The sequence below is a fragment of the Heterodontus francisci genome, chromosome 12 (assembly GCF_036365525.1).
Source record: "Heterodontus francisci isolate sHetFra1 chromosome 12, sHetFra1.hap1, whole genome shotgun sequence".
Lineage (NCBI taxonomy): Eukaryota > Metazoa > Chordata > Chondrichthyes > Heterodontiformes > Heterodontidae > Heterodontus > Heterodontus francisci.
The window spans coordinates 68,956,742-68,982,646 of record NC_090382.1 but is presented as its reverse complement, the minus strand read 5'-3'; the positions used below and the strand labels follow the sequence as shown (position 1 = coordinate 68,982,646).

The following is a 25,905-nucleotide window of genomic DNA, read 5'->3' as shown; positions in this document are numbered from 1 at the left end:
CTCCAACCCCCTTTATTTGGCAATAAAGGTCAAAATTCCATTTGCCTTCTTAATTACTTGCTGCACCTGCATGCTAACTTTTTGTGTTTCATGCACAAAAACATCCAGATCCCTCTGTTCTGCACTTTTTTGGAATATCTCTCCATTTAAATAATAGTCTGCCTTTTGATTCTTCCTTTCAAAGTGCATGACCTCACACTTTCCTACATTAAACTCCATCTGCCAAATTTTGCCCACTCACTCAACCTATCTATATCCCCTTGCAGATTCCTTATGTCCTCATCACAACATGCCCTCCCACCTATTTTTGTATTGTCAGCAAATTTGGATATATTACACTCTGCCCCCTCCTCCAAGTCATTAATATAGATAGTAAATAATTGAGGCCCGAGGACTGATCCTTGTGGCACTCCACTAGTTATGTCTTTCCAACCTGAAAAAGACCCATTAATCCCGACTCTCTGTCTTCTGTGTGTTAACCAATCCTCAATCCATGCTAATACATTACCCCAATACAGTGAGCTCCTATCTTGTGCAATAATCTTTTATGTGGCACCTTATCGAATGCCTTCTGGAAATCCAAATACACCACATCTACCAGTTCCCCTTTATCAACTCTGCTTGTTATATCCTCAAAGAACTCAAGCAAATTTGTCTAGCGTGATTTCCCTTTCACAAAACCAAACTGACTCTGTTTGATTGCATTAAGCTTTTCTAAATGTCCTGCTATTTCTTTCTTAATAATGGACTCTAGCATTTTACCAATGACCGATGTTAGGCTGACTGGCCTATAGTTTCCTGCTTTTTGTCTCCCTCCCTTCTTGAACTCAGGCGTCGCATTAGCAGTTTTCCAATCCGCTGGGACCCTCCCAGAATCTAGTCAGTTCTGGAATATTTCGACCAATGCCTCCACTATCTCTGCAGCCACTTCCTTTAGAACCCTTGGTGGTAGGCCATCAGTCCTGGTGACTTGTTTGCCTTTAGTCCCATTAGTTTGTCAAATACTTTGTCCCTTGTGATAGAGACTGTTACAAGATCTTTCCTCCCATTAGCTCCTTGCTTATCTGATATCTGTGGGATGTTTATAGTGTCCTCCACCGTGAAGACCGATGCAAAATATTGGTTTAAATTATCTGCCATTTCTCTGTTCCCCGTTATCAATTCTCCAGTCACATCCTCCAAGGGTCCCACGCTCACTTTAGCTACTCTCTTTCTTTTTATATACCCATAGAAGCTCTTGCTGTTTGTTTTTATATTTCTTGTCAATTTACTTTCATAATCAATTTTCTCCCTCTTTATTGGCTTTTTAGCCATCCACTGCTGGTTCCTAAAAAATTCCCAATCCTCTGGCCTACCCCTAGCTTTCGCACTTTGTATGCCTTCGTTTTTGATTGGATACTCTCCTTGACCACCTTTGTTAACCACAGGTGGTGCATCTTTCTCATTGAGTCCTTCTTTTTGACCAGGATAAATTTTTGCTGAATGTTATGAAATATCTGCTTAAATGTCTGCCACTGCTCATCCACCCACCTTCCCCTTAGTCTATTTTCCCAGCCTGCTTTAGACAATTCTTTCGTCATATCTCTATAATTGCCGTGGTTTAAGTTGAGCACACTGGTTTGAGACCTGAGTTGCCCGCCCTCAAACTGAATTTGAAGTTCTACCATGTTGTGATCACTACCCCCTAGAGGATCCTGAACTACAATATCTCTTATTAGTCCTACCTCATTATACATTACTAGATTTAAAATAGCCTGTTCCCGGGTAGGTTCTACAATGTATTGCTCTGAGTAACAATCCCTGATGCACTCTACAAATTCGTCTTCCATGTTACCTCTGCCAAAGTGATTTGTCCAATCAATATTCAGATTAAAATCACTCATGACAATTGTAGCGCCCTTCTTACACGCCTCCGTTATTTCCTGATTTATACTTTGTCCTACAATGAGGCAACTCTTTGGAGGCCTCTAGATGACTCCCACCCATGAATTCCTCCCCTTGCTATTCCTTATTTCCACCCAAACTGATTCCACATCACGATCTATTGCACCTATATCACTACTCACCACCACACTGATACCTTCCTTTATTAACAAAGCTACCCCACCTCCTTTTCCTTTTTGCCTATTTTTCCAAAATGTCAAATACCCTTGAATATTGAGCTCCCAGTCTTGGTCACCCTGCAACCACATCTCTGTAATAGCTATCAAGTCCTATTCATTTATTTCTATTTGTGCCGTCAACACATCTATCTTTTACAAATGCTGCGTGCATTCAGATAAAGAGCCTTAAGCTTTGACTTTTTACCATTATTATTCATTCTGGTTCTAATTTCTGCTGCACTGTTCTTATATTTTCTGCCCCTTCCTGTCACACTTTGATTACCGTTCGCCTCTTCACTAAACTGCACCTCTGCTCTCTCGTTTCTTTTTGATTTTTTAAACTTCCCTTCAATTAAACCCTCCCCTCCCCCCCACTAAATAGTTTAAAGTCCTATCTACAACCCTAGTTATACAATTTGCCAGGACACTGGTCCGAGTATGGTTCAAATGAAGCCCATCCCAACAGAAAGAGCTATCCCCTTCCCCAGTACTGGTGCCAGTGCCCCATGAATCGGAACCCATTTCTCCCATACCAATCTTTGAGCCATGCATTTACCTCTCTAATCTTATTTGTGGCTCAGGTAGTAATCCGGAGATTATTACCTTTGTGGTTTTTCTTTTTAATTTAGCTCCGAGTTGCTCATAGTCTCTCAGCAGAACCTCTTTCCTAGTCCCACCTATGTTGTTGGTGCCTACGTGGACCATGACAACTGGATCCTTCCCCTCCCACTCCAAGTTCCTCTCCAGCCCAGAAGAGATGTCCTTAACCTTGGGACCAGGTAGGCAACACAGCCTTCAGGACTCCCTGTCTTTACCGCAGAGAACAGTATCTATTCCTCTAACTATGCTATCCACTATTACTACTACATTTCTCTTTTCTCCCCCGACTTGAATGGCACGCTGAACCATGGTGCTGTGGCCAGTTCACTCATCCTCCCTGCAGCCTGTACCCTCATCCATACCGGGAGCAAGAACCTTGTACCTATTTGATAAGGGCACTGGCTGAGGCTCCTCCAAAACTAAGTTCTGGATCCCCCATACCTGCCTCACTCACAGTCACACCCTCCTGTCCCTGACCACGGTCCAGATTGGATGTAATTAATCTAAAGGATGTGACTGTCTCCTGAAACACAGTGTCCAGGTAACTCTCCCCCTCCCTGATGTGTCGCGCAGTGTCCACAGCTCGGACTCCAGCTCATCAACTCTGAGCCGAAGTTCCTCGAGCAGCCAACACTTGCTGCAGATGTGGCCACAGTAGATCGCACCGCATCCAGCAGCTCCTACATACTACAGCTGCAAAGCATCACCTGCCCAGCCATCTCTATTCTATTTAATTAATTAATTTGGATGTTAAATATTTTAAAAGTGAATTTCTTAATTGTACTCTACAGTTGTAATAACGTCTCTTGATTTAAACCACTTGGCCAAAAAGCGACACGGAAGAGATACCCACCGATTACCCACGTGTTTTCTTGCGACGTCACACTTCGGCTCTGACAGGAAAAGTCAGGTAGAAGGGGCTCTCTGCCGCCGGTTTTTATCTCCTGCTGCCGCTGCCCTTCTCAGTACATAGACAATTACTTGCCAATCAGCTTCTTCCCCTGTACCGTGGAGGCTGAAAAAGCAAAAAAGAGACCAAAGAGCACCTCCTTCCCTTAGTCAGTAAAATCCCTCACACACAACTCACAGCCATACTCTCTGTCCAAATATCACTATTCTAATTAATTATTAATTATTATTAAATTACACTAACTGAAACCTTACTCGTACCAACCTTACCACTCACAAGGTAGCTATTTGACGTTTTAAAAAGAAAATAACTTTTTTTTCTGATTTTTTTAGCTGTTTACAGGCAATAAGAGCTGTTACTTACCAACCAATCAGCTTACAGATTTCCCGTGATGTCACTAAGTTTTTTGAACTCAGCCAGAGAGAAAGAGAGAGAGAGAAAGAGAGAGACTGCTGTCTGCCGCTCTGCTCCGCTCCCAGGTGAGTAAGGGCCTCGAGCCCCGCTCTTGATTTTATAACTCCCGCTTGGGTTTGCTTCCTCCCAGGTCTGCTGTCTGTCATTCCGCTCCACCCCATGATTTTCCGATGCCTCATTGGAGGTTCTTTTAGAGGCAGTGGCAGCGGAGCGCCCTGTTTCTAGGGAGTGGCTGGAAGAGGGCAGCAAGTCAGACAAAGAAGGCACGGCTTGAAGTGGGTCAGGGAGCCAGTAGCCATTGCGTTGTCAGCAGGACATGGGTGCAGTGCCGAAAGTGCTTCCATTGCCTTCTGAGTGCTGCAAGGTTAGTGCAATGCAGCAGCCAGATGACAAGTCTCTGGTACAATCCCCCCACAACCATGAGCTGAGCAGCATGAGAGTGCATAGTACTCAGGAATATTGCCCATGTGTGTGTCCAGGTGGACTCCTGAGCCATGGGCAAATCTCACACCACAAGCACTAGTTGAGGAGGCTACATTGGAGACAGTGAAATTGCATGTGACGGAACCGCTGGATGTAGTGAAAGAGGGCAGCACGGTCTTAACTCTCTCTTGACTTTGCAGGAAAAAAGAGCACACAACTCTTGAGAAAGGACTCAGTTCGGAGGTGGCATGGCACGGCTAGTAATGTCCATGGAAGAGGTGACCCTTGACATTGCCAGGATGGCAGCTCATCAGGAGATTGGCAATGGCGAAGTGGGAGTCCATTCAAGACAGGGTGAAAGGATCTTATCATCTCCAGATTATGGGGATGGAGCTCCCTCCTCCACTGTTTATGGCCTGCTACAGCTCTACAGAAGCAGCTACTGACAGTGGAGAGCTTTCCTAACTAAATGCTTGTGTCTCTCACAGGACCAGTTGTGGAGGGGGAGTCTCAGCATGCCAGTATGATGGTGTCTACTTCAAAGGAGGAAAATGCATCCGATGCAGAATTGTCACATCAGTCAAGTGCACCTGCCACTAGTGCAGATACACTGACCTTGGTGGGGCCTCACACGAGTTTAGAATGGGTGGCACGGGGTGAGCAACACTTCACATGTGAGCAGGAGGAGGGGAGGGAGGCAGAGGCAGCAGTGGCCAGTCCTCCTCGGAAGATGGAGGACAGACACAGCCAAGCTCAGCTGGACGGAGATGCCGAGCCTCGGGAGTCACACACATGGCAAGTCCTCTTGGAGTAGCGCTGAGATGTATTCCCAAATGTCGGCGTTCACTGAAGCAGTACAGAAACATGAACAGAGATTGGAGGAGTCCATTCATGAATGTGCTCCGCCATGTCTTAGGCATTTGAGTGCATTAGCTTATCCATTCAAAGAGTCGCCAACCTCATGGAGAGCCATAGGTGGCATCACGTTGAGTGGATACAGGAACAGCACACTGACATGCACAGATGTATGTCACATTCTGTGGCATTGATCGGTCAGTGGCACTGATGGCACTAAGATGCATGGAGGGGCTGCCAGTTGTGCCCCAACTGGTGGTTCATTGTGGCATGCATGCGTGCCACGGAAGTGCTGAGGCAGTCAGTGATGATGTTGAGGGGCTAACCCTCACAGGGCAGCATTATCATCAACCACTCTCTCAGCCCCTCTGACTGAGGCACCATCTGTACAGCAAGACCACATGACCGAGGCTGCCTGATGGGGCAGCCTGTGGTGGTGCCCTCTCTGCCACCATGGCACACAGGATAGCTGCCAAGGGCATCTCAGCCGCAGGCATACACATGAGCAGCCTATCTCCATGGTAGCCTCATCCACAGGGGGAGCATACTATAGGACCAACTGAAGTGGAATGTGCCATGTCGGTAGTCTCACTTTGTGCTGCACTTGGGTGACTTGTGTTATGGTTGTGTTCATTGGTCAAGACACAATATAATGAAATGGTTTTTGCATGAACATAGACTTCTCCGATTCTATTTTTTTTTGATCAAATAAGGCACCAGAATGATGAAGTGGATGTGTGATACAAAGGTGCGCAGTCATGGCCGAAGGCAACTTGTCTTCCAGTCATTGTATGGAGAAAGAGCATGTACCAGCATTGTCTGCATCCTGGAAGCACTGGTTTCTTGTGAGAAAGTGAGTTTCTGAGCCAAATGCCATCTAGGATGAGGCTTCTACAGCAGAAATGTGCCTGAATTAGTGCAGACTGAGCTTCCCTGCCAGCCTGCTCAATGGTTTGACACCTCAGTTGGACCTGTGGAAGACCTTGTGATGCAGGGTATCATCGTGCTCCATTGCTTCTTCCTACACCTCCTCCGAAGACATGTGCTGCTCCTTCGCATCTCCCTCTTCAAGGTCTACGCCTCTCTGGAGGGGCACGATATGAAGAGCACAGCATAACACCACAATGCAAGAAACCCTTGAGGGAGTGTACTAGAGTGCACACCCGACCGGTCAAGTAATCAGAACTTAATCTTCAGGCGTCTGATGGCTTGCTCTGTGGTGGCCCTTGTGCTGTGATGATAGCAATTGTAGCGCCTCTGTGCCTCCATTGAAGAGTTGTGCAGCCATTTTTTCAAGGAGAGCCCTTGTCCCCTAGCAGCCATCCACTTGGTCTCTCTGGAGGCATGAACAGCTGCGCCACCTGCAATTAAGGATAAAAGGCATCATAGCAGCTGTCAGGAAACCATGCACACACCTGCAGAAAACACTTGTGGTGGTCACACACCAGTTGGATGTTGAGGGAGTTGAATCCCTTCCCATTGATCAATGTTCTTGGTTGTTCCATCGGACCCTTGATGGCCATACAGTTAATAGCCACCTGCACCTGAGCAAATCCAGTGATCAATGCAAATCCCACAGCCCTCTAGGCTTGAGTGCCCATCAGTCTGGAACTGTCTGTGTGCCGATGCCCTCTCATACTGTGAATCTGTCACCTGCCTGATGCTATGATGGGCAGACGCTTGCGCTATGCCATTCAGGTCCACTGTCACCCCTTGAAACGACACAGAGGCAATGAAGTTCAGCACCACTGTCACTTTCATGGCTACTGGTAGGGCATTCCTACGTGACTGGTGAAACCTGAGGTGTCTCTCCATTAGGGCACACAAGTCAGCAACCAATTACATTGATGGGTGCAGCCTCCGACGACACTGATGCTCCAACATGTTCAGGAAGCTTATTCTTTGGCAGTACACCATATGGTGAGGTTATTGCCTTTGTGCTCTCCCTTCCCCTCGTGCATCACCTCTGTGTCCCTCAGTACCAAAGGGTTGAAGCTGTTGTTGGAGTGTCTGTTCCTCATCGTTGCTCATCACCAGCTCTGAGTAGCTGAGCCCCATGTCTAGGGATGGCCTCACTTTCCACCAGCTGCACTGTAACGACTGCCTGCACACCCCTATGACCCCCTAACCCCTGCAGGTGCACTGCCCCCCAATTCCCCGTGCCTGCACACTAAACACTCAGCAAGCTCTGCTCATGGAAGGGCCACTGTGTGCCAATGCATGAGGTGCTCTTTGCTTCTTCCCCCTTTTAATGGCGTTAAGAATTACTCCCACTTTTATGACTGGTTCTTCGTGGCACTGCTGCTTCTTCTTCATGGACGTATCTGTGACCCTCCATGCTTCCCATGCCTCCCCTTCAAAATCTACGTCTGCACTTTAACGAGCTCTTAATTGGCTCATTTGCATTTCCACTTTCAGGTGGGTTGTCACTACCGACTGCTAATGCCTTCATCAAAATTGCCGGGAGGCGGGACCACGGGATCACATCAGGAAGCCGGCACATTGGGCAGCATTCCGATTTTACTGGCATGCCCACCTCTGGACCTGATTTTGCACCGCTACGAAAATTCAGCCCAGGGTATCATAGGATAATGCACCATCTTTACTAATCAACCTACAGTACTTCTATACATTGTTGTTATTTTCGATGACCTCTCCTCATCTTCCAATTCGAAATGGATAAATGATGTCATTTATACTAAATATCCTGTAGGAAACCAGCTATGTTTATTTTGAAGGAAACATTTTTCGTACTGACCTGCATAATTTTCTTAGATCACACAGCACTCGCTGCACATTCTTCAATCCCAATAAACTCTGATAATCAAGAAGCTGTCTATAATGAAATACAAAATAAATGGCAGACACTGTAACATCGAGAAGGAACATTCACAAATTAGTTACAGCTCTAAGACAAAAGGAGCAAAATGCCACAAATGTTCCAAGTTTAATAAATATTAAAAATAAAAGTTCTAACTCTTATATACAAATAATGTACAAAAGAGACTCTTCAGTGGAACTGCTGTAGTAATTGCAAGTGTAATTGGTGCAGGTGATGTTATTCATACATACAGTGATAAGGCGAGTAGAGCAACTACTTAATGAAGAAAAATAACATATGCCATGAAGCGAGATAAAGCATTGCAACACAACTTATAAACCACTTTTACATTTTAAAGTTGAATGTTTGCATTCAATATGTAATAAAATAACTGCCTTTTAATAAAGTGAATCACACATTTTGTCACACCTGTTTTCAATTGGGAATTGGGGCTAAGGAAAATATTACAAAATATGACATCTGTAAACTCATCAAATCAGTATTTTGTGAAACTGAAAGCATCACTTGATTAGACTAATGAATTTTAAGGAGTGATTGATGAGGGACTGCTTTCAGTTTTAGATGGTATCTGTAGTTTGGCGTTGAATTGTGAGGAGTTTCTGTTTTACTGGGATAATCTGACATTCATGCTGATTTAAACTATAGAAAAACACTTAAAACTACATCTGGCACAAGCCTATCATGCTGTAAATGCACAATCATTCAGTATCTGAAAGACAAAAATAGTTTTATGTTTCAGGCAAGACTAATGTCCTGACACAGGGTCCCAGCTGAATCACTAGTCCAAATTTTCTGAGATCCTTGGCCACCATGCCTATATCATTAACTCCCTGACAGGGTGCCCACGATTTCCCAATACAAGCTGGGAGCAGGCAAGGTTCCTGGGAAATTTGGAGGCTTAGCTTTCTCTTTTCAGATGTTGACTGACTTGCATTCACCATATTTATTTCTACAACAACATTGATTTTTGTAAGAATAATAGTTAAATATAGCATCCACATGGTCACAATTTTTGTAGACCTACACATAACTTAATTCTTATTAAAATAATATGCGTTTAACACAGGAATAAGGAGTCTGGGATTACATGATTTGCTGCTTTCTTATATTATAGTTACCATTTTGTTATGAAACCTGTTGCCCTGAATTTAGAGGAGATGGAAACATCATTAAGATGTGGCTGACCAGGACAGATTTTACATGACATGTAACTTATGGAAGGTATGGCTAACCAGGTGATCTAAACAGGTGCGAAAAGTGTTCTAACCACAGCTATGAGAAACATTCACTGTAATTTATGAAAGATGCAAATGAATACTGTAATGAAATAACACATTAAGTACTGAAGTTTAGTTCCCTTTCAAAAGATTAAAATAGATTAAATGGTTACCATACTATCAGCTCTGTGAAGCCAAAAGTGATGGCAGTAAATGTAAATCTGCCATGAAGATGTTTCTGGGCAGTTTCAAATCTAAAGTTTTAACATTGTATAAAAACACATTAATTATAATAATCACAATGGGCATGCCTTCCAGCCAGAATCTTTCACGCTAAATGCTACAGGAATTATTTTAGACCCTTAAAGATTATAGGAATAGTCTTTGGTATCAAAAGAACAGGTTTGTAATAATGCTGTTTTGTAGAAAATAGTGCAAATTCATTGTTCTGTGGTTCTATCCATGTGTAAACGTAAGAAATGTTTTTTTTTACAGATTTTACATGATCTACAACTTGTTCAGATTGAGGAATGTCGATAGGAAATTCAGCACCATATATTCTGAAATTTAAGAATTTCTAAGAATGCAGCACCAAAAGCAAAACCTGCATAACAGGCTGGCAATGTTTATCTGTATACAACACCACAAGTAACCTTTTTTTTTACATAATCTCACAGTCAGGAGCTGAACTAGAACCTGAGGAGACTATGTCCCTGTTAGGTACTATAAGGCCCTAAGAGGAATGAATCTTATGTGCCACTAATACAGTACATAGGTATAATGGGAATGTTCAGCACCGTTCTCCCAGGAAATTTACTGCAATTTTCAAAAAAAATTTGGTGCAAATACTATCTTAAGTGCAATATAGTGCAGCATTGAGCTACAAAGAGGAAGTCTGCAGAGGGAATCCTCAGCTGCTAAAAACCAAACACTCACTATCAAGGTGTGTGTGTGTGTTGTGCGCGCCTGAGGGAAGCCTGGCAAAGCTGTGAGACATATGCTCCGTGCTGAATTTTTACAAGGTACATTACTAAAGTTAGAAGTGTTTGCATTATAACTGTGTTAACACTGCTAAAATAAATTCTGCCATCCATTTCCAGTCCATTTTTTGTCATATAGTGAATGAAGCACTTTATAATATTTTTCTTTTGTTCCCCGTTGACAGATGATCCATACTCATATCTCTACATGAGGTAAACGGTTGTCCTTTACAGATGAAACTTTTTTGTCTGAGGAATTGTTCAGCATTGCTTTTCTCTTCTGGTCGAGCAGAAACTGGAGTCTGTGGTTGCTCACTATATTTGGCCGTCTTGGAGTTATAATTTTATGTTGTGGTATTTTACTGTTACCATTTTCTCTCTTGTATGTCTGCACAACTGCATTTTTCTTGGCACTGTCCTTTGTTGCATTTACTTTGTGAGAGGTAACAACCCTGGGCTTCTTTGTGGTCTCAGGTAATGTGGTTGGTTTAACACGCTTCAGGGATTCGGAGTCATTAGTCTCGTTTGCAATCTGTTTAGATAGTGAATTGCAGTACTTGCAACAGAGCTTATTGTATCCAGGAATAGAGCAATACCGGGCAAGTACTTCCATACGGCAGAAGATTGACTTATCCCCACGACAAATTGCTTCTGCGGAGATATTAAAGGTGAAAAGAAAATTAGAACAGTAAAGGTTATCAAGTCATCATTTAACAGGTTTATTTTCTTGTAGCTGATTCGTGCAACAGCTGTTCACTGAAATAGTTGGTTTACTGATTTTATTTTAGTTAGATGTCTTAATAGTCAGATAAATGAGTTATATTAAACAAGAAAGTAGGTGAAAATGCTCTTCTCGTTATCCACATTATAACTATTTTAATGCGTAGTAATGTTTTGTAATCATATATCTGAGCTGATCTGTTGATTTTGCTTGCATTTTTACCAACTAAATTGTTTTATAATTTATGAATTGTAAAAAAAAATTGTTTTAAAATTGATTCACTGAATTCACTTGAGGCTTTGTTCTCTCAAGATGAAATTAAACTGTCTGCATCCTTTGCTTACAACTGTTGAGCTGCTTCAGTCAGTCATGACATAATAGTTTCTTTTGAGATGGATATTTTTCTACAGGCTTTTTATACCCATCTCTCCTAGTTTGTACAAAGTAAGAACTGCAGACCTTATTCACAAATATTTTGTTTCCTCAGAGGCCCAACAGAACATATCACCCTCCATTTGCTTAGAAAAATGCCTTTAAAATCCTGAATATGTTCGGATATTTTCTGCGATGCCTAGAAATTAACTCTGTCAATGGTACTACTGGAGACTGACATTTAATGAATCCTATTGAATTTCATATTCAATGTTGGAATAATTGCTTAAAACACAAGTGTAAGGTTGAACGAAAATAAATAAGGGCAAAATTACTGGAATTTTCCAGTGACTGGCTGATGTTTTTCTTATGTTACAGAAAAATTGAAAAATAGACAATATTTTATTTCTTGACATACGTTTTCATTTATTTGCAGAAACTAATGACAAACTGGAGGAACACAAGTCCCCAGATCTCCATTGGTTAGAAAATGCATCTGAATGTACAAGATCACAGTTATCTTGGTAGACACTCATCAATCTTACAAAAAAAATCTAGAAGTGAACAATAGAAATTGAAATGGCACATCCTCACAGTTATATTAAATGTTTACTAAATATCAATAAATTATCCCTGATAAACCAAAGTGCATACAGATGTAGTGCACATTACTGAGTAACATATTGCACTGTCTGTAGCCATTGAATGTGGTTAATCTATTTAAAACTCTTTGACTTTAAAGTAACAGAATTAACAGTTGAGCACATCTGTACAAACAGCAGTTATGTCACATATAACACTTTCAGTGCAATAGTTGTGGCTCATCATTTCTCCTTGCTTATAAGATTTATTACACATCCTAAAACTTCCACTGAAATACTCACAAAAAAGCTGGTTATGTGATCACATGACAATGACATGGTCAAAGTGCTTTTCACTTTTCCCTCCCAAACTAAGTAGTTTCTAGGCCCATGTTTTCAGCAATTTTATGCTTCAACATTTATTTTCCAAAATACAATATTTAAAATGTTGCATTTTTAACTTTCAATCTTGTATAACAATTTCTACATTCCTAGCATTGTTAATTGTTTTGCATCAACAGCCAGACATGGCAGTGATTATTGTTGCAGTGTATTAGTAAAGATGGGCTCAATATGTATGATGTTTCCTGTTTTATTTCCTGTAGCCTGTAGTAGTAACAAAAGCTCTTACATTCATCCCTAAATAAGGCATTTTTCTAAACAAAAGAAACTTTACAAGGTACTGTATTGTGATTTAGCTCAGTCAAACATATGCGACTGATGACATTAGCCAATTAACACACACATAAGCAGATACCCACTCACGCAAAATAACTTAATTATCAAACATGCAACAGATGAAAATGGAACCATGCACCTGCTACCTATAAATAGCACGAGCCATTAATCCTCACTCTGCACAGTGAAATGCAACAGCACAATGTCAAGCAGTAGAAATCTATCTTAGAAAGCAACAAATGAGAGAGAGAAAGGAAGTTACTGCAGCTACTGTTCATTTAGGTCATAGCACAAACTACTCTAGGAAATTCTAACAAGGTGTGAGAGATTTAGAGAGAAGGAAATATTAGCACGAGAAGATGTTGTTATTGTGATGTGATCACATTCACAATAAATTTCTCAGTTTCTGTCAAACTGAGACAGTGTTTCATTAGAGCCTGTTATCAAGCAAATCAAACAGTAAGCAAGCCGGAGACAGCTCCCATTCAGAGGCCTGCAATGTACTGTGGAATTCCTCTATTGAAGTGTGAAGTCATCCCTTTGGACCTCCATCACTAGTGCTGCACAAGCTCTAAAGAAGAGACAGGCTGTGCACCAGGGCCCAGTAGAAGTATTAGAACCACGATGCAGTTGCTAATCAGAGAAATGCACTATGAAGAGAAAATGTCACAAGAAAAGGTAAAATCCAAGTGAGAAACTGCATGCATTTAAAGCCAGGATCAGAGTTATAATATGATTTACTTGTCGAAACTTTCTGAATAGGATATTCTGGATCTGGACGCGAGAGCCATTGGATTAAAGACTTTCCTTTGGAGGAGGTGAGTGATGTTTGCTGAGAAGAGTTTTCTAGAAAGAATGGAACATATAGATCAGAACCAATACAATAAATAGAACTAATGAAATAAAACTCTTGAGTTTATTTGACCTCACTTTTTAAGTAGTTGTTAGTCATAATAGCATTACTTATTTTCACTTTAATCAAAATAGTTAATGTTTTTTCTGATTACTTTGCAAAGAGATAAATCTTTGAAGAGATTCTGCAATATGTGTATAGTTATGACCGAGGTTGGAGGAATGCACTGTCTTTCTCTAGTCCCACATCTCCACTGGTCACAAAATATATTTCAATGTTTTACCCAGTAACCGATATGGCCAATTGTATACTTTATATTAGTTTCAGAATAAATAATCCACCAACCAGCTTTCTTTAATAAACAACAGAATTATTGATTTATTATAAAACAAGACTTATTCAATAAAGATTCAAAGCATGAACACACAGTTCGAGATATGAAAGTATAAAGATATACCCTTCTAAAATAACCTAACTCTTGTCATTTCTACACGGACGAAAATTTTGGGAAGGTTGTAGTCATTGGTTGCAGGCCTGCTGGTGGCTTGTCAGGCCTATCCGTGACCGGCAGATTCTCCCACAGCGGGTACAAGTGAAGGTGTAGTCGCTGCTGGGGGCAATTGAATCTATCCTTCTCCTCCTTTTCTCTTTCATGTTGTTTCTTCGCTCAGTCTCAAAGGTGTCTGTCGCCCTCCTGATGTAGCATCTCCAGGCAGCACAATCTATGGCCTGCGCTTCCCACTGGCGATGGTCGATGTGGCACACAGAGAGGGACTTCCTTAGGGCGTTCTTGAAACGTTTGCATGGGGTCTCTCTGTTCCATTCACCCGTGGTCAGCTCTCCATACAACACGATCTTGGACAGGCGACTGTTGTCCATCTGGGCAACGTGACCCGCTCAATGAAGTTGGTTTTGCAGGAGGATGGCCTCAATACTGGTGATGTTGGCTGTTTCCAGGACTTCAATGTTTGAGATCCTGCCAGCAGATCTTGAGGATGCTGCGGAGGCAGCGCTGATGGAAGCACTCTAGAAGACGCACATGACTGCGGTATAGGACCCATGACTCAGCGCCATACAGAAAGGTGGTGAGGACTATGGCTTTATACAGAGTTTGGTCTGTGCTCTGAGGCTGTGGTTGCTCTAAACATGTTTGTAGAGTCTGCCGAATGTACTGTTTGCTTTTGAGAGCCTATTGTCCGCTTCTTTGTCTGTGGTCGCATCAAACAAGATGACGCTCCCCAAATAAGTAAATTGCTTGAAAGCATTCAGCTCGGTTCTCTCGCTGACAATGCTAGGTGGTCTATATTCTTCCTGGGGTGCAGGCTGATACAGGACTTCAGTTTTCTTTAAACTGATTTTGAGTCTGAAAAATTGTGCCGCCTTGGAAAAATGTGTTGTTATACGTTACAGGTCTGACGGACTGTGGGCCAGGAGAGCACAGTCATTGGTGAAAAGAAGTTCACGGATGAGTTTTTCTTGTGTCTTAGTGTGAGCCTGAAGAGGCCTGAGGTTGAAAAGGCCTCCCTCAGTCCGAAAGCGTACATAAACTCCCTCCTTAAGGTCTTCCATTGCCTGCTGCAGCATCATGCTGAATAGGGTCGGGGCCAGCACACATCCCTGCTTTACGCCATTGGAGATACACAGGGATTTGAGAGGTCACTGTTTTGCTTGACTTGTCCGTACTGATTTTCATGAACCTGCTTCACTATGGCCAGGAACCTAGGTGGGCATCCAAGTTTTTCAAGGATTTTCTAAAGTCCATCTCTGCTCACGGTGTTGAATGTCTTGGTGAGGTCTACGAAAGTGACGTACAGGCCTTTGTTTTGCTCACAACACCTTTCTTGTAATTGTCTGAGTGTAAATACCATGTCTGTGGTGCCTCTGTTTGCTCTGAAACCATGCTGGCTCTCTGGGATGTTTTCTTCCGCAATGGTAGGCACAAGCCTGTTCAGAAGTATTTTAGCCAGGATTTTCCCAGCAATAGAAAGGAGGGTGATCACACGGTAGTTGGAGCTGTCTGATTTTTCTCCTTTGTTTTTGTACAAGGTGATGATAATGGCATCACAAAGATCCTGTGGAATCCTGCCCTGTTCCCAGCAGGCCATGAAAAACTCATGGAGCTTGGTGTATAGGGCAGGGCCACCATGCTTCAAGGCTTCAGGTGGAATTCCATCGGCTCCGCGGGCTTTGTTGTTCATCTGGTTGATGGCAGTCACAGTTTCCTCCAGAGTTGGGCTCTCATCCAGTTCTTCTTTGACAGGCTGTTGTTGGATGCGATTGATGGCAGTATCATGCACTGTGCACTTGGCGCTGAAGAGAGTTTCAAAGTGCTCCAACCAGTGATCCAGGACTGACTCATTGTCGGTGTGTAGGATCTTGCCATCGGCGCTCCACAGGGGGTTTTGGGTTTGATGTGCCGGTCCATAGACAGATTTTAGTGTTTCATAGAAACTTCTTATGTTGCCAGTATCAGCTTACAGTTGAGTTTTTTCCGCAAGTGCGATCCACCAGTCATTTTGGATGTTCCTCAGTTTACATTGAAGGGAGCTGCATGCTTGACGATCGGCTGTCTTTTTCTCTTGGCTGGCCAGCTGAGCCAGGTGAGCCTGATGAGCTGACCTTTTTATTTTTTAGCAGATCTTGAATTTCCTTGTCATTTTCATCAAACCAGTCTCTATTCTTCTTGGTGCTGGGTCCGATGACCTCGTTGGAAGTATCCAGTACTGCAGCTTTGATATGTTCCCAGCGTTCTTCTGGAATGGAATCAGCAGTGAGATCAGGATGTTCCAGTCTAGTCTGTAAGGTTGCTTGCTATCTATCTCTACAAGATGAGGTTTGCAGGTTGGTGACTCGAAATTTCTTTGATGGGTTGTCTCCCGGCCTGTACTTGGGCTTAGGCTTGAAGTGGAAGTTCAGCTTTGAATGAACGAGCCGGTGGTCTGTATGACAGTCAGCGTGGGCATGACTCTATTATTTAGGTCACACTTGTGCACCAATCTATCAGGTGCCAGTTTTTAGAGCTGGGATGCATCCGTGTGGGCTTGAAGCAGTCTTTTTGTTGAAAAAAGGTGTTGGTGATGGACAGCTGTTTTCTGCACAGAGCTCCAAGAGTAAATGTCCATTTTCATTACAGTTTCCAACTCCATGGTTTCCGAGCACTCCCTTCCATGCCAGGCTGTCACGGCCCATTCTGGCGTTGAAATCGCCAAGGACGACAATTTTGTCCTTGGGAGGGGCATTCTGGATGAGTTCATGGAGATCTGTGTAGAACTTATCTTTGTCAGCTGGGCTAGCCTTCAGGATTGGAGCATAAACACTGATGAGGGTTGCATGCTGCTGGTCTTGGAGGAGCAGGGACATGATGCATTCGGAGTGGCCGAGTGGCAGGCTTGAAAGTTTAATGGCGATAGTCTTCTTCACCATGAAGCCGACACCAAAGAGGCATTGTTCACCTTGAGGAATATCTGACCAATAGGAGGTGTAACCAGCATTGTGTTCTGTTAGGCTGCCTTGCTCTGAGAAGCGGACCTCACTCAGGGCTGCTATATCAATGTCTAGTCTGGCTAGCTCATGGGCCACCAGGGCTAAGCATCATTGGGGGCGGCTGTTGTCACCACAGTCGAGCATTGTTCTCACATTCCAGCAGGCGAGTTTCAGAATTTTTCTTTTCCCACCTTTTGAAGCGAGTTTAGGAGTTCGCACATGTACACAAACATATGCCAGTTAAAGAAAAAAAAGGAAAATGAAAAACTGACTCTGCAGAGATCAACTTAAAAAAAATACTTTGGCCAAGTTATTGTCAATTCTTGAAGAAAAAGGATAAGATCTGGAATGTTCCAGATGGCCTTTATTCTGGGTGCATGTTGACGGCTGTCACTGGGATCTTTCTGGAGCAGTTCTGTCCAGGAGACATCGAGGAGTAGTCTTGCAGGCTTTTTGGGAGAATTACTGCATCAGTGGTTTCAGCTATCACACTGGATGCTCAGAAGATTTTCCAAAATGGATTGGGTGGCTTCTCCCTTAGCTGGCTACACACTGACTGAGCATTCAAACAGTCCAAACAAAATCAAAAAGTCAAAACTCTTGACAACCATAAACCTGGACATGTGGCTTCTCTGTAAACAACTCAAATAGCCCCCAAGGCTCCTTATGTTTATTTTAGCATTTCATTGTCTCTTCCAGTAAGTGTTTTAAAAAAAAATCCAAAGTGTCCTTCTAGTAACCCTTTAAAAAAACAAATTCAGCCATCTCCTTGGTCTTTCAAATGAACCAATTTTCACAATCTTTTAAACACCAGTTCTCAAAAAATGTTAATAATGGAAACACCTTCAAGACAGTTTTTAATCATACAGTTCTTGTTGCATTCTAATTTCTTCAAAAATTTGTGCAAACATTTAAACATTGTGTCTTTGAAGGTATGATTGAGGATAAATACCCTGCTCCCAGATTGAAGGAAGCATGAGTCAGAAGTAGGGCTAAAATACTGCAGCCTCAATTCTCTGACTGATACTCCTATGAGCATGGATCCCCAATGAGAATGTGAAATTTACCTTTGTTACCAGCAGAAAATGATTCTATATTCTTTTGAAGATTAACATTAATTTAACAAATGCTCACTATAACCTGAATGCAGGACATTATTTGAGTAACTTACTGTGACACAAAGGCATTCTACATATCCGGATGGTGTCTGGCTTTTCTTCTTTACAGTGGCCAATCATATTGTCCCTTGTTCGGCACAAGACCTGTCTCTCCTGCGTTCCATTTCTACAGGTTACAGAACACTAACAAAGTAACAAATTGGACGTTTGTGAAAGAAAACAGGAAAACCATAATCCAATAACTTTTATACATGACTACTGCCATACTAAAAAAATTTGAGCAGGTGCATGTGCAAGTAGTATATTGACTGACAAAGAATAATGCGTTTTTGATCGGACATTTCCAATAAAGCGTGATGCCTGAGACTACACTATGCAGATGGGACATAAACAGCAGCAGAATGGGGATGTGCTCAGTAGCAGAATGGAACTTGCTGGCGAGACAGTAACCAGTGATTAATTAAATTAGTCTGAATTTCTTGCTGGTTAGCAAGGTTTTGTAAGAAATATGTATGCACATTGCTGAAAACAACAGAGTGAAAACAATTAGTTGCAAAACTGCCTTTGGGGCTGCAGTTCGCTTAAAACCGAATTCAATTGGGTGTATTCAGCAGTAAATTATTGACCCAACAACATGGAATTGCTCCTTAGTAATAAAAAAAAGCAAATTTAAAATAAAACAGTTAGTTTCAGGAGTCAAGCACAGAGTTGCTTTGGCCAGTGGTGTCTGGTATGAGCCGATCGAACTGTTGACCGTTTTGCTCCTACCAACTGTGCCAGCAGTCTATACCAGTTTCAGTTCCAAAACACAATCAAAGTAACTTGCAAGTGGTACTTAAAACCAAGTAGGGTCATAATAGTTCTACAGACACACATGAGGCAGTGAGTTTCTAGTGTAATCTTAAAGAAACAAGAAATAGCAATATCCCTCAGGTTACCTGTGACCAAGGTCCTATCCTCCATTGTGCAGGGCAGAGCTCTCGATTACAAGGTTTTCTGGTCTCAGGACGATCCTCATTGCAGTATTTGCTATGCACTGAGCGGTTGGTACCATCATGGAGTGGCTGAACGCAACGGACAGAACGGATTTGATATCCAGATTTGCCACAAGTTCTGGTGCATGGCTCCCATTCTCCTGTAATCCATCTGTAAAGTACAAATTAAAGTACTAATGATGTAAACGTCAGAGCATTTATCACACTTGCACGGAATGTTGTGATCTTAGTCCTCTGCTTATTATGGTATTATGGTGCTGAGTACTCTTTTTATGACCTTATGAAAATAGGAATTTTAAACACGTGCATCAACCAATCAGCTAAAATAACATTCATGGAATTTTAACTCCCATGATACTACTTACATAAGTAATTACATTTAAAGATTGTAAAACAAATGAACAAGTGATAAAAAAAAGTATAGTTTTAAGTAATACAAGAGATTCAGAATATTCCACCAGGGTCAGTGTGCTACAAGATTGCTTTTGACTGTGAATGACTTACAGGGGTCATGAATAGAAGTGATCTCCAAACACTTTTGCTCCAATACCAACACCATGTAACAGTTAGAATTGCAATTCTCGCATTCCCGAATCAGGAAATGGTAACCAACATACACCGAATAACCCTCAAAAAATAAAATCAATCCACTTCTTTTGAACAGAACACAGGTCACAGACCTGAAATGTTAACTCTGTTTCTCTCTCCACAGATGCTGCCTGACCTGCTGAGAATTTCCAGCACTTTCAGTTTTTCAGCACCATTGCTGGGTTCCCCATGGTTCAGGGCATAATAGATTGCACTCATGTGGCCATTTCAGCACCTACGGGTCAGTCGGGGGCCTTCATTAATCACAAGGTGTTCCACTCAATGAATGTTCAAATTGTCTGTGACCACTGTAAGGGAATATTGCAGGTGTGTGCTCATTATCCAGGAAGGTTTTTATTTTTTTTTAGAGATACAGCACTGAAACAGGCCCTTCGGCCCACCGAGTCTGTGCCGACCATCAACCACCCATTTATACTAATCCTACACATTCCTACCACATCCCCACCTGTCCCTATATTTCCCTACCACCTACCTATACTAGGGGCAATTTTATAATGGCCAATTAACCTATCAACCTGCAAGTCTTTGGCATGTGGGAGGAAACCGGAGCACCCGGAGGAAACCCACGCAGACACAGGGAGAACTTGCAAACTCCACACAGGCAGTACCCAGAATCGAACCCGGGTCCCTGGAGCTGTGAGGCTGCGGTGCTAACCACTGTGCCACTGAGTTCTCTGGAACTCCCAGGTGCCGGCACAATTCAGCCTTCCTGAATGCCTGCAAGGATGGATACTTGGCGACAGGGGTTATCCGCTGAAGACATGGCTGATGACACTGGTGAAGAACCCAAGGAATTATGCAGAGGAATGTTACAATGACAGCCATGCAACCACCAGAGTGACCATTGCACAGTCTATAGGTCTTCTCAAAATGGCATTTAAATGTCTCGATCGCTTAGGTGGAGCCCTCCAGTACTCGCCATCAAGGGTTTCTAGAATTATTGTCGTCAGCTGCGCCTTACATAACCTGGCGATGGAGAGGGGAGAGGCCCTGGAGGATGATCAAGTTCAGCGCGAGACATCCTCAGATGAGGATGGCGATACGGATGAGGAAGAGGGGCCACAGCCACTTGAATGGTAGGGAGAGGGAGTTGGAGGTCTGGGGAGTTAAGTGCAAGGGAGACCCGGGAGGCTCTAATACTCAGGTGTTTCTCCTGAACAGAGACTCAGCAACCAGGCACTCACATGGCAGTCTGAGATGAAGCATTAACAGGAGCTGGAAGCGCAGAGACACTCACCTTCGGGGGAAATCTCAGCTGATACGGGCCATCTTTCCATTAAACACCTCTCAAATGTGTCACCTCTCAAATAATCCTTCTCATGCAGATCAACCAGCTCACCTACAACATCAGCAATCACTTGTGACATATGAAAATGCCAAGTGAAAAATGTAATAAGTTTCAGAGCATTTATACATCAAATAAATATTTACAAATTGAACCCGTGACCCTGTTACTGTGATTTTTTGAAACGTTTGTGACTGCTCACACATGTGGACGATCCCTCACTCCCGTCCACACCAGAGGCAGGTGGCTGATCCGGCTGCCGCGTTGCTCTGGATGTCCTCTGCCTGCCCGAGGCCGAGTGGGCCATGGCTTCTCAAGGTGAACCTGAGGAGTCTCAGGAACACCATCCAACACCCTGGGAGTATGTGGTGCTGATGTCACTGGCAGAGGGGACAAGGAGCTGCAGGATGCATCAGGAGCGCCCTGAGAAGAGCTCCCATATGAAATCTGCTGCTGCCCTGTGCCCTCTCGAGGCTCAAGTGGTCCTCTCTGCTAAGCACAGAGGGACAAGCAGCTTCAAACTGTCGCCTGAGCATTAGAGTCCGATTTCTAATGCTCTGGTCCATGGAGTCCACTCTCTCTGTGAAGTTATGCATGGCCTCCAGGACCGGCCCCTCCACTACAGCCGCCAATCTGTCAATGGAGGAAGCCGGATGGACAGATGACAGGGACTGTGCGGTACTCAAGCCCTGCATGGACATCTCCAAAGTCTGAGGCAAAGCACACAAAGTCTCTGGTACTTCCGTCACATCTCCACGCACCACATGCTGTACCTGCAGCATCTCCCGCCTAATGGATGTCAGCAGAGGCTTGTCATTAGCTTGTGGCTCTGCACTGGCCTGGCCTCCCACAGTCCTCCGATTGTCAGAGGCATTAGCTGGTACTGCCTCTGGCAGCTGCCGGGCAATTGTGTGGTGCTGACACCAGGTTGTGACCACGAGGAGACACACATCCCAACCGAGGTGAATGTCTCTGAGCTGGCGCTTGTTGCAGGGAGATGATGTGACACTACACCCTCTGAGGGCCAATCCTCCTCCTCAGAGTTGGACGGATGAGCCATGGAGACGTTTCCTGGCCGCTGCTTGTTTCACCTGCAGGGAAAATCAGAATGATCAGTTGTGATCAGCACTCTTGACTGGAGGACATGTTATAGAATGCATTGTGGGCATTTTTGTGTGATTTTAATTTTAAGAACACCCGTCAGTGCCTGAAACAATCCCCGCACCAGACGCACCCCACCCCCCACCGACCACATGCTGGGAACTCACTCTCCTGGCCAGGTGCACCGGCCTTGCCATCAGCTTTAGTGCGTCCTCCGTCCTCCCCTGCTAGCATTAATCCTCCTCCAGTCTGCTCAAATATGCCAGGTTGGCCACGCTGCCACCACTGCGGGACCTCTCACTGGCATTATGTGCTCTCTTCTCCTGTGTAGACACAAAGCAATTAATTAAGACATATTACTTGAAAGATCACCCACTCACCCCTTGGGCTGAGTGCTGCATCTCAAACCAATGCCAGTGAAGTGCACAGATGAAACACATCTGGACCAGTGCGTCACAGATGTGCTTCACAGCTCTGCGCATTCTACAGCCCAAGGCATGCCTGCAGCCAATCACTGACCATTGATGGCTTCAAACTTGCAGCAGCAGCACCCATTGACCCTCCCATGTCACATAAAAGATAACTGTGGAATGCCCCTTACCCTGGCAGAGCACAGAAGGTCATTGACCCGCTTGTGGTACTGGAGCCATGTCCTCCTAACTACTCCGCGGCTGCTGACCTCCTCCGCTACCTCCAGCCACGACTTCTTGGTGACCTGGGGAGGCCTCCTCCTTCCGTTGGATGGGAAGGGAATCTCCTGCCTTGCCTCAGCCGCCTGGAGGAGGACATGTAAGGAGTCCTATGAGAAGCGTGGGACCATGCGGCTCCTTCTTCCTTCCATTGCTGCAAGCAGGTTCGGATGGGGCTCTGTTTTATTTTCAATTGTAGAATTGGAGGGCACTTTAAGTCCTCCTCCAGTCCTTTCACCCTCAGTCTCTTGTTTTTCCTTTGCAGCAGTTGCTCCTCCCAACGTCCTCCTCGCTGCAGGTAAGCCTCTCGGAGCCACAGAGGTTGCTGAAAGCCCTTTTAAATGGCTTTCAGCAACCTCTTCCAGTTCTCACCCCGCCCCCGCTGACGGTCAGTCTCCTGCCTGCACACGCCCTTTTCATTCAGAAATACGCCGCGGGGCCTCTAATTGGCTGCCTCGCGTGCGATAGCGGCGGCAGCGAGGTGTGGAGTGGGAGCGAGTTCTTCACCCGCTTCCACCTCCCTGAACTCTGAGCCGCTGACAACGGCAAAATTCTGGCCATAGTCAATAAAGATGCATGGCTTTAGCACACAGTTTGAAATATGACAGTAAATATATATTCCCTTCTAAATACACCACACACACACGCACACGCACGCACACACACACCGGTTAAAGGAAAAATAAAGATGTACTCCCCGCCGATACCATTCACTAGAACCTTTGGCATTCAATGCGTTCTCTGGTGAAAAAGTTATGTCTTTCCCCCGCAAAAGAGTTTGGGTGGCTCCTGATCCCTAAGTATAACTATAACTTGAGGGATAAGGAGTTACTTTTCCTTTTGACAAGAATTTCCTATTACTATTAGGTATCTTGTTCACATCTCCTGCAGCGGTTTTTGTACTTGGCCTTACAGCTGCAGTCAGAGCTACAGCCTGATCTGTCATACTCTTGGTAAGGGCCCCTTTCTCTATATTGGCCTGTGTACCCCGATAAGTCCCATGGGTTTACCCTGCAACTTCCAGAATTCTATACGAAGGTAGCCCACCTTGTGGCAATGGAACACTTCAGCTTTCGGACCTCACTTCCAGCTTCAGCATCTTCCCTTCTGGCCTGAGGAGGAGATCCCGGGGAGTTCCCAGCTGTCCCTTCTTGTCCCTGGTTACTTGCTTTCCTTTCACCCTCCCACCTTCTATCCTTCTCAGGTTTGTGGGGGTGACAGACAAAAGGTTTGTGCTCATCATTATCAGCGACCTCAGCTGCCTGTCTGGCTGTTGAAACCTTCTGGTTCTCTATATGGGTTCTTACTAATGGAGGAGGTTAATTTTTAAATTCTTCCAGGAGAATTATTTCCCTAAGGTTCTCATCTGTGGCCTCTACCTTTAGTGCCCGCAACCAATGACCAAAGTTAATTTGCTTTACCCTCTCAAATTCTATATAAGTCTGACAAGGCTGTTTCCGGAGGTTCCGAAATTTCTGCCTATCAGCTTCAGGAACTAACTCATAAGCAGCGAGAATAGACTTTTTTGCCATCTCATAATCTGCAGAAGCGTCCTCAGAAAGAATGGCATAAACTTCATGAGCTCCGCCAATCAACCTGCTTTGCATAAGCAGTGTCCAACATTCCTTCGGCCACTTCATCTGTCTATCTTTTCAAAAGAAATGAAAAATGCCTCGACATCCCCTTCCTCAAACTTTGGGAGGGCTAGCACAAATTTAAACTCTCCACTGCATACTGTGCTGCAGTCAATTCTTTCCTCACCAGAATTTTCATTGAGCTCAAGGCCACCCTTTTTTTCAGTTCTAGCTTTTCTCATTTGAATACCCTTTCATGCTTCCTTTCTTCTTTTTCTCTTTCTCTGTCTCTTTCTTTTTCTCTCTCCTGCCTGTTCTTTCTTTTTAAAAGTATCTCCAAGTTTTTTCATTTCTTGTTCAAGCTAAAGTTTTTTCATTTCCAATTCTCTTTCCTGTTCAAGCTGCTTCGTCTGTTACTGAATCCTAGATAATTCAACTGAATTTTCATCCAGATTACCTTTTCCTTCTTCCAATTTCAAATACTCCAACTATGTCTGCTTTCTTAGCCCCTGGTTTTAACTCTAACGCCAACTTTTCTACCAATTCCTTTAGCCTAGCCTTGGGCCTTGGTTAAGATTTCCAAATCACTCAGGGATAAATCCTCCCTCCCCAGAAATGTCATAGCAACTGACAAAGCCATTCCCGTAGTGTAAACTTTACTCTAATGCACAAGAAACCTGGTGTTTTCCTTTTCCCCTTTTCAATTATTATTATCCCATTTACAATTGCACATCTTCAGCTTTGGGTTATCCCGCACATAGAGCCCCCAATTATATGTTACGACCAAGGCGGGAGGAGTGCACGGTCTTTCTCTAGTTCCACTTCTCCACAAGTCACAACATATATCTAAAAGTGTACCCAGTTACGGATGCAGCCAATTATATATAATATAAAATAAAAACAGAAAGCGCTGGAAATACTCAGCAGGTCAGGCAGCATCAGTGGAGAGAGAAGCAGAGTTAATGGCTCTGTGACCTTTCATCAGAACTTTCATCAGCCAATTTATATTCGATTTTAGTTTCAGAATATAATCCACCAACGAGGTTTATTATAAAACAACACTTAGCCAATAAAGATGCAAGGCTTTAACACACAGGCCGGAATTTTACTCTCATCAGACGTGAGCCGTCCACCAACCGAAAAGTTGGTGGCAATCCCTTCTCTGCCTGGTCTAGGGATCCAGACCGCATCTTACAGTCAGCAGGCCTTTAATTGGTCTGAGGCAGGAAGTCCTGCCTAATGGAGCTGCCAGCCAATCAGCGGGCTGGCAGCTCTTAGTCCCAGCAGTGCCATTGGGAGCAACCCAGCATCAAGAAGAAGAGGAAGGACGGCCCCGGGAAAAGCTATGTTTTTGGGGCCTCGCCGAGGATGATCGGCCGGGCTCCAGCAAGGCAAGGGAGAGTCGATTGGGGGGAACGGGGTGGTGGGGGGGGGGGGTTTTGGGGTGGTTGGGGCATCGGAGGCAGCCCTCCATTGGGCACAAGGTGCTTGATCAGGTGGGCA

At 43.9% G+C, this 25,905-nt stretch overlaps 1 protein-coding gene across 1 annotated transcript in view; it reads right to left on the bottom strand.

Moving 5' to 3' along the window:
• Positions 1 to 8,324: 8,324 nt before the first annotated feature.
• The window catches only part of LOC137375905 (A disintegrin and metalloproteinase with thrombospondin motifs 2-like), a 315,989-nt gene continuing 298,408 nt past the window's right edge, over positions 8,325 to 25,905 (bottom strand). The window contains exons 19-22 of the mRNA XM_068043568.1: positions 19,088 to 19,295; positions 18,203 to 18,332; positions 13,437 to 13,541; positions 8,325 to 10,994 (exon numbers count right to left, since the gene is read on the bottom strand). Coding sequence (XP_067899669.1) covers positions 10,540 to 10,994; positions 13,437 to 13,541; positions 18,203 to 18,332; positions 19,088 to 19,295 — 898 coding nt within the window. The 3' untranslated portion in view covers positions 8,325 to 10,539. The remainder of the gene's footprint in view (positions 10,995 to 13,436; positions 13,542 to 18,202; positions 18,333 to 19,087; positions 19,296 to 25,905) is intronic.